General features: G+C 37.6%; 2 protein-coding genes and 1 long non-coding RNA gene across 5 annotated transcripts in view; 1 reads left to right on the forward strand and 2 right to left on the reverse strand.

Annotated features, from left to right (window-relative positions):
- LOC137137831 (transmembrane and immunoglobulin domain-containing protein 1-like) overlaps positions 1 to 5,401 on the reverse strand; it is a 6,278-nt gene extending 877 nt beyond the window's left edge. Inside the window, exons 1-6 of the mRNA XM_067524561.1 lie at positions 5,356 to 5,401; positions 4,436 to 4,471; positions 3,645 to 3,905; positions 3,320 to 3,565; positions 3,043 to 3,219; positions 2,693 to 2,797 (exon numbers count right to left, since the gene is read on the reverse strand). Coding sequence (XP_067380662.1) covers positions 2,693 to 2,797; positions 3,043 to 3,219; positions 3,320 to 3,565; positions 3,645 to 3,905; positions 4,436 to 4,471; positions 5,356 to 5,386 — 856 coding nt within the window. The 5' untranslated portion in view covers positions 5,387 to 5,401. The remainder of the gene's footprint in view (positions 1 to 2,692; positions 2,798 to 3,042; positions 3,220 to 3,319; positions 3,566 to 3,644; positions 3,906 to 4,435; positions 4,472 to 5,355) is intronic.
- Positions 1 to 8,540, forward strand: part of LOC137137809 (V-set domain-containing T-cell activation inhibitor 1-like) — a 66,375-nt gene that overhangs the window by 41,706 nt on the left and 16,129 nt on the right. The gene's annotated exons all lie outside the window — the stretch shown is intronic.
- LOC137137883 (uncharacterized) overlaps positions 1 to 8,540 on the reverse strand; it is a 38,015-nt gene that overhangs the window by 1,270 nt on the left and 28,205 nt on the right. The gene's annotated exons all lie outside the window — the stretch shown is intronic.

Genomic DNA, 8,540 nt, shown 5'->3' on the forward strand with positions numbered 1-8,540 from the left:
CTTCCTTTCTAACTTTCATGTTGCCTGTTTTAAGTTGTGTGTTTGTGAACTATACCATGGAGATCAGCTCTGCTGGTTTACTGCCTTCTTTTTCAGAGGGGCAACACTATCGAGTATTGTAAGTAGTGAGGCTGCAGAATTGTCAACAAGATAATCTACTTGTGCAGGAGTAACATTAAGGAAACTACTTTCCATTGTATTAACATATGGTGAAGCAAGTGAGGAAAGAATCATTTCTTTAAATTTGTTCAGAGCATTTTCAATTCAATTCCCTAACTGCTGTATAGTGTAATAGAAATTTTTCCTCTTGGAAGAATTGTAGACAGAACTCAGCGTGATGAACCATCTCAGTTTAATACATGCCGGCATGGAGAAGAACACATGTTGAGTGTTGTTTCTTCTGACTTGTGTCTCTCAAACCCCTTCTATTTATACTCAAACACAAGAAAGGAACCACCCTCACAAAACATGACTAAAGAAACCAGGTCCACGCAGTGTACAGTCATCGTCCTTGTTCCTTTCTAGGTTCTCTGAAGATGTCAGTTGAGAAGCAATAAAACCCTTTTATTGCACCTTCTTGTGGATCTTGTGACCCCAGGACTCACTATCTACAACGTTGCTTTGGGCCTTGTAACAACAAAGTGCCTACTGTGATCTTAAGCAGTCCTCTAAACATGACACACCCTGTGACTTCTTGTCCTCTTTGTGACATCTTCAATAAGCCCATCTTGGTTAATTGTTTGCTAATTATCTAACCATATGACTAAATTTACTTTCTTCCCTCACAATAGTCTGTTATTGTAAATTCAGATGTCATTAGAAAAAGGTCAGACAGAAGAGAATTATGAGGAAATACAGTTAAATTATCAGTTTTAATGCACCATGTTGACAGAATTGTGATCTCTGGTTTAGTTGTTCACTGTATGCAGCCCCTTCATTACAAGGTCTAAGGTTTGACAAAAACAGTGAGTGGGTTTATTTAAATTTTAAATCTAAAAATGAATTAAACACAGTTACTATCAGCATTTACATGAATGTTAAAGTCACTCACTATAATAACTTTATCTGTACTAAACACTAAATTCAATCAAAAACTCTCACTAACAAATAATAGTGGTTTTTGAGTTTTCCAGTTTGGGTGTGAAAGACTAAGAGTAAGACTCTCAAATGAGTTATAACTATGTTTAGGTCTAGGAATTATTGATAAGCTACAATAGAAGATTGCTGCTACTCCTCCACCTCAGCCTGTGCTTCTAGGAACATGATCATTAATATGACTCATTTAAACTGACATATTCTTCCTGCTGCAACCAAGTTTCAGTGAGACAAAATAAATCGAATTGATGATCGTTTATTAAGTCATTTACTAACAGAGATTTAGAAGAGAGAGATCAGATATTTAATAATCCACATTTAATAGTTTTGGGGTTTTGTTCTGTAAGAGGAGTCGTCTTAACTTTTATTATGTTATCATGATTAACTCCTCTTGTGGTCGTTTTTAGTTTATGTAATTTAGTTGGTCGGGGAACAGACACAGTCTCTATAGGTATGTGGGAGTTGTGGGGGGGGGACTGTTGTAAGGATACTGCAGAGAGGCGTGTAGGACTGGATCTCTGCATCCCAAGCTCAACTCTGGATTGTCATACTTTTGGTTGTCTAATAAAACCAGCCATATTTCTGGATAAGAAAGCTGCACCATCTAAAGTAGGATGGATGGCAAACTTACACACCGATGAACCGTCACCCAGCCAGACTGGCTTCCCGGCTGCTCGGGAACTCCCGGGGTACAGCTAACATGGGCTACGCTAGGTCGGTCCGCACCACCTACCTGAGTAGCTGGATTAGTTCCCACTCCAAAGCTGTAAAACACTTTTTACAGATCTTATTATTGCTAAAGGAGGCAGAGGAGGGTTAGCAGTTGCTAACAGCTAGCTGCTAAGCTAGTGGAGCTAGGATAAGTAAAATCACGTCTCAGGTAGTAACTGCTGAGTAGAGAAATCACTTATTTCAGTAAAATAAGAGTAAGATTGATCAGCAAACTTTCCTGCAGCAGAAACAGGAAATGACACAATGTGCTCACTACAGGAGGAAGGTGTCGCTGCAGAAAATGCAAACAAATATAGAAAAAAAAATGAACCTGTGCTGAGTTTGACAATAAGTGATATTAAGTGTACGTGCACATTAAAAACAGTGGCCCTAATATCAATACTTGAGGAAATAGGGACTTGATGGAGAGTTATCAACCTTAGATTTCACCAAGTTATAAGCTGGAAAATAAAATCAGCTTTGACAATAAGTATCAAAATATTAGAAAACTTGTCACATTAGACAAAAGCTTCAACTGTCAATTTTGCCGAAACCAATCGTCCAGTAGGACATATTTACCTGAGCTTAGACTGGAACTAGGGGGAAACTGTTAGCTTGGTTCTACCCAGACTTTAAAAATAGAGCAGCAACTAAATGGCATAATTAATAAGCCTACTGACCTTCTATGGCAGCAGCACTGATCTACCATAGTGATGACCACATAACCCGAAACACAGACTCCAACTCACTACAGAAAGGCAGGAGGACCCTCACAATGTGGCATCTGCACCACCATCCCCAACAGGTTACACTGTGGGATGTTATTTTCACATTTTCTACTGCAAAACAGGTTCACTCACAAAATACAATCAACCGAAAACATTACCTCTGCTTCGTCTCATTGGCTGTTGTTGACGTTCATGATGTAATATTTGGACGCCCATGTATGTGACATCATGTGTGATATCTTCCTCAGTGTTTACTTCATCAGCTGCAGTGAAACAAAATGAACAATGGTATAAATTTACTCTACTGTGTAAGAATATTAGTGAATTTTTATGTTATGGAAACAGAGGAAATTTGTTATTTAAGTCTCTAATTATAAATCTGTAAATATGATGATTAAAAAGAAAGATAACAGAAAATGTCACGTCATCATGTACAACTGTAGAACATGGGTGTAGATACATTTTAAACAGAATTCCTACATTCTACATAAATCTCACTGTCTCTCACCTTTAAGTTTCCTCTGAATATGTGGTCGCACAAGTAGAAGCAGTAACACCAGTAGAACTGGAGCACAAATCAATGGAATAGACAATAACACAGGCTGAAGATGAGAGGACGGAGCTGAGGAAGTAGAAGTAGAGGAGGAGTAGGTGGATGTAGGTGGAGGTGTGGTGGACGGTTTTTCTACAAATGAAGCCAAGATGATTTTTTAATTTAATAAGTTACATTATGAACCATGACTCTTCAATACAGAAAACTCCACTGAAGACTCTGAAATCCTGACCTGTGATGTAGATCCAGCTGGGTGGAGACTCTCCATGACTGCTGATGTGACACTTGTAGAGGCCTTCATCAGACTTGGTAACATGGTGGATGGTCATGTGACCTGTAGGCTCAGTCCTGATGAGGGAGCCATCTTTATAGAAATCAGCTGGGAGCTTGGAGGGAGGCCTCTTTGTTTGACAGTGCAGAGAGACATCATGTCCCTCCATCACAGGGAGGACAGGACTCTGCAGGATCACTGCTCCACCTCAACACAGAGACAAACTACAGCATTTTATCCATTTCCACACAGCTTCATCAACACTAACTCCACAGTCTGATCTTACCAGTGACAGTGATGTTGATGCTGTTACTGGTTGATCCGTCTCTGGACTCACACCAGTAAACTCCACTGTCCTGTGAGCTAATGTATTTGATGAAACAGGAAGAATCATTACATTTTCCCCAGTTAGCTCCACACTCAATCCTGTTGTCTCTGGTTGTGTTCCTCCACAGTGTCCATCCAGCAGAGCTGTCGTCCTCACAGCTCAGAGACACAGACTGTCCTTTAAACAGCTGAGAGCTGTTGGAACTCACGGTGAGACGAGCTGTGGGAAATTCAGTGTTTACAGTATTGCTTGCTTCTTATGGTTGTAGTTCAGCTAGTGCAGCCATTGAATTCCCTATATCAAAATATCTCTATTTCTGGCTGAAAAATGCCTCCAGATGACATCATTTGGAGGAATTATGGAGGAGATTGTGTCATCTTTTTACTCTTTTACTCTTGCTTATAATCACGGTCAATCTGCTTTTTTGAACTCCTAATGATGAAAAACTCCTCCGGGTGATGTCATCTGGAGGAGTTTTTCAGCTAGAAGCAGAGAAATATTTTAATATAGGGAAGTCAGAGGGACGTTTAAAAGCATTAATGTAAATGTATTGTTCAATGCCCTAAACTAAAGCCATACAGAGCCAGTTGAACATTGGTGAAGTCGCCCTTGAAGAGAGAATGATGACGATTGACAAGATGCACAAAGAAGTGAAACTTAAAAACAAAGCCCATGAATTCTAGTTCCCACAGTGATGGTGGAGTCAGACATTTAACATCTATAGATTATTAGATGAGAAGTTCACCAACCTTGGTTTGTTGTGTCACACAGCAGAGGCATCACAACTACAGAGAAGGTGGAGTGGAATGTTACTTTGACATATGACAACACAGTTCTACTTTAGAGAAATAGGAAACTCGTTCTGAAGAATAAATCAACAAGGATCACAGTCCAACTAACAAGCAGTTGGTTTGAGACCATCAGAGACCTGCACCATGAAGTGAAATATCAGATCCAAACCTGTCAACAGTCAAAATCTTTCAGACAGGATCCTGACGAAGACCAAACCAAGAATGTGGTAAATACTAAATAAAAATGATAGATCGGTCAAATTGTTTTTCTTCTCCACACTTTCCATTGGTGTGAGCAGCACAGTGGTGCAGCGGTTGGTGCTGCACCTCACACCCGGAAGGTCACCGGTTTGAATGCAGCCTGTCTGTGTGGAGTTTGCATGTTCTCTCTGTGCTTACATTAGTTTCCTCCCACAGTCTAAAGACACACGTTAGGTTAATTTGAGACTCTAAAGTGTGAATGTGAGTGTCAATGGTTGTCTGTCTATGTCTCTCTGTGTTTGCAGAGAGACATAGACAGACAACTTTTTTATTATAACAGTAATCCACACAATGTTAAATTGAATCATATGACAGGACCAGCTACTACAGGAAGACAAATGATTCTGCTGCCGTGTCAGCTGGACCTAACATGCTTTACTTCATGTATTTTTGTTGTGTATATCACTAATTTCTGTTTTATGGTTTGAAATGTTTTACAGTAATAAACATTTTCTGAAAGTTGCTAAACTGCAAATGTTTTATCCCATTTCTTGAATTTTTTATATGAAGACCTTTAACCATATTTCAACTTGTAACTCACCACCACTCTTCTACAACTCAGCAGACTATAGCAGACTAGAAATGAAATGATTTAAATTGTACAAACTTGTACTTACGGAGCAGAGTTTGAAGAGATGTTTGGTCCATTGTACGACTTGGTGGCTGAGCTGAACACGTTTGATCACAGTTAGTCACACTTCCTTCCTCTGTCTAGGTGAAGGTGTTTTTTTCCCTCCAACACTTGTCACAAAATACCTCTTTAAGTTTATGTTACTACTGTGAAAAGAAAATATTTAAATGAAAATAGTTCATTCTTGGATTGGGGCTTTTATTTATCCAGACTGATCAGATTTTAGAAAGACTCCTTTTATTTGCTATCAACACTTTGTGTTATTGTGATGTAAAGTTTCACCTTGTTTAAACATTGTTTTCATTCAGTCGCTTTGTCCACTTTGCTATTTTTTTAATGTTAAACCTGGTAGTTGAACCCCTGTCAGCGACTTTTTGCCCAATTCAACATGTTGAATCTGCTTCTGTCAGCGTCAGACTGTGGGTGAGAGAGAACACAGTACTAACAAGGCCAGTACAACCTGTACTGTTGTTGTCACTTCCTACAACACATATTCTTGATTAGAAGTAGTTAGAATAAGAGTAAAATATTTGGCTAATGCTGCTTTGTTTGCAGTTTGTATTTCCAACAACTCACAAGAAGCGAAAGCTAATAGTTCGTCCCACTGCAACACCATCAGTTTGGACTGAAACTCAAATCTATCCAAGAACGAAGGACTCCAGTAAAAAAGTAAGTGACTAAAACAACACTTCTTCCATTCTATTGTCATATATTTAATAGAAAATGTAACATGTAAGACATATGTGTACTTATACAGGTATTTACTGAATTCATAAAACTCAAAGCAGAAATTGTAAGACATTAATTCATAAAGAAAAACTTTTAAATCAATGTGTTTTGATTTACAAATCACATTGTGTGATACAATTTAGTGATGTATTTTATATTTTAATTACCTGTTGGAAAACATCCACTGACTCTTTGCACGTCTCCCTGTCACACATTGTCTGCTCCTCACTGTCTTTATACTACTGGTCTCCCAAAGCCTCCTACTTCACTCTGAGGATTGAGGATCAAAGTTTGAGGAGAAATAAGTGAGGATACACAAGAGCATCCTTCACCAAAATCTTTGACTTGATCCACACATCCTTTGTTGGACTACATAACCCTGATTAAAAGAGGTATTCAACACCAAACAGAACGGGAAAGAAGAGGAATCGTGACCTATCCAGAGCAGTGGTTCACCACTTTCATTGTTTATGAGCCTTTCAAATACTACTTGTCTATCAGCCCTTTGCTAATGAAATAAGCAAATAAAAGTGAAAGTCTTTGAGTCATTTTTAGAGTTTGAAGCACTGGTCTAAAGGACAGATATCAGTAAATATGTATTTGAAATAGCAGGTACATACATGTAGAAGCTCCTAACGGCCTCGTGTTCTGAAGATGGTGTCTAAACCAGAGATTATGGCTCTTTATTGAACCTTGACTAAGTTGTACCAGAACAATATGATGATTGATTCATCATATTGATAATTGAGAATGATTTTTTCTGTTACTGTCACAGTGTTTGTGGACTCAATCAGAGCAGCAGAAGTGGAGACATCCTGTTATTTGGAAAGGCAGCTGAAAGCATGACAGAGGCCTCTTGTGGTAAAAGTGTGCAGCTGCACTGATGAGCACATGATGATGAAGCTGTGTGGGAGTCACATGATTTGTACTTGAAACAAAACCTTTGTAAAGAAAAAAAAAAGATTTGTATTTGTAGAAAAGACTTGTAGGAAGGTTGTGGATTAGTGTGGTCGGCTCCTGTTGTGACAAACACACGTCCACAGATGTCACTGAAAGCTCTGTGCAGATCAGTGTCCTACACAGTTATTGAAAGCAGAGACAATTGAGACACAGTGCAACAGATATTTTTCTGATGTCTATCATTTGTTTGACCCATGTTTCAGCCACCTTGGTTAAGCAGTAACTAAACCAGTAAACCCTTTTTTTTCAGTTAAAACAAATGTATATGAATATTTAGCAGTGGATTGATTCAGGTCTTTACATTTTAGAACAAAATGTCGTTGCGCCCGCTGTGACTTAAGTGTTTGTTTCGCTCTTGAACAAATACTGTATTTGAATTCTCCATTTTGTGTTAGAGGCTCAACACGGTGGTGGACTGGTTAATGCTACTGCCTCACAGCTAGAAGGTCCCAGGTTTCAAATCCACCTGCCACCTGCTCCCTTTCTGTGGGGAGTTTGCACGTATTTGATATATAGACTGTTACTGAGCTAAGCGGTCAATGCTGGGAGATCTAATACTAATAAAACTGTGAAAATACTACAAGAATAAATCCTGCACTTGTGAGTTATACTTATACTTAGTACTTGAAATAACTGATTTTTTTAGTATTTAATATTATACCACGGTCTTATTATTACTTATGACTAAATGTATTAAAATATAAAAAGGAAAAAGTCAAAGAAAAATCTGCAAATATTTGGGGTTTTACATGAAAAATTACTTGCCAATCAGTTCACTTCATTGATGAATCTAATAATAATTTCAGCTCTGCTTGCATTGTTTTACTGTACAGATTTTTAATTTTTTTCTGCCTCTTGCCCAGTGACTTTTGGGAAATTATTTATTTTGTACATTTTTGTTTTTTAATCATACACACTTCTTTCATATCATATTTGATATTGCTCATTAGGAGCAGCTTTTAGATGTTTCCTGTTTCTAAGTTGTTAACAATTCTGTTCATAATTTATAGTATTTAGATTTTCACTAAATCCTGAAACTTTAAAGACATTAACTTATTGAACCATTTCTTAGTTGGCGCCAGATCATCTGCCCTATTAACTATTCTTATTGTTCGCTTTTGTAAACTAAAAATGGATTGTGATTTGTTCCAAAGAAAAAATATGTTGTGTCATCAGCAAACAGAATACAGTCAATCAGTTACACATTTCTTTTATATACAAACTAAATAACAAAGGACCCCAGACAGCACCTTTTGGGATCCCACTATTTATTTTATTATGCTTTCTAGGAACAGTTATTTAAGTTAATGTATTGTAATTTATGAGAGTCCAAACATGAGGAATATGTTATTTGGAGGTGAGATTTCGCTTTAATTAATTTTTTTTAAAAAAGAAAAAACTGTACAGTAAAATTGCTTCAAAATCCCTCTAAATAAGAATGATTTGAAATGTTCAGTTAACCATTTAAAACAAAGTCTTTAT

Source organism: Channa argus, chromosome 12 (assembly GCF_033026475.1).
Source record: "Channa argus isolate prfri chromosome 12, Channa argus male v1.0, whole genome shotgun sequence".
NCBI classification, from domain to species: domain Eukaryota; kingdom Metazoa; phylum Chordata; class Actinopteri; order Anabantiformes; family Channidae; genus Channa; species Channa argus.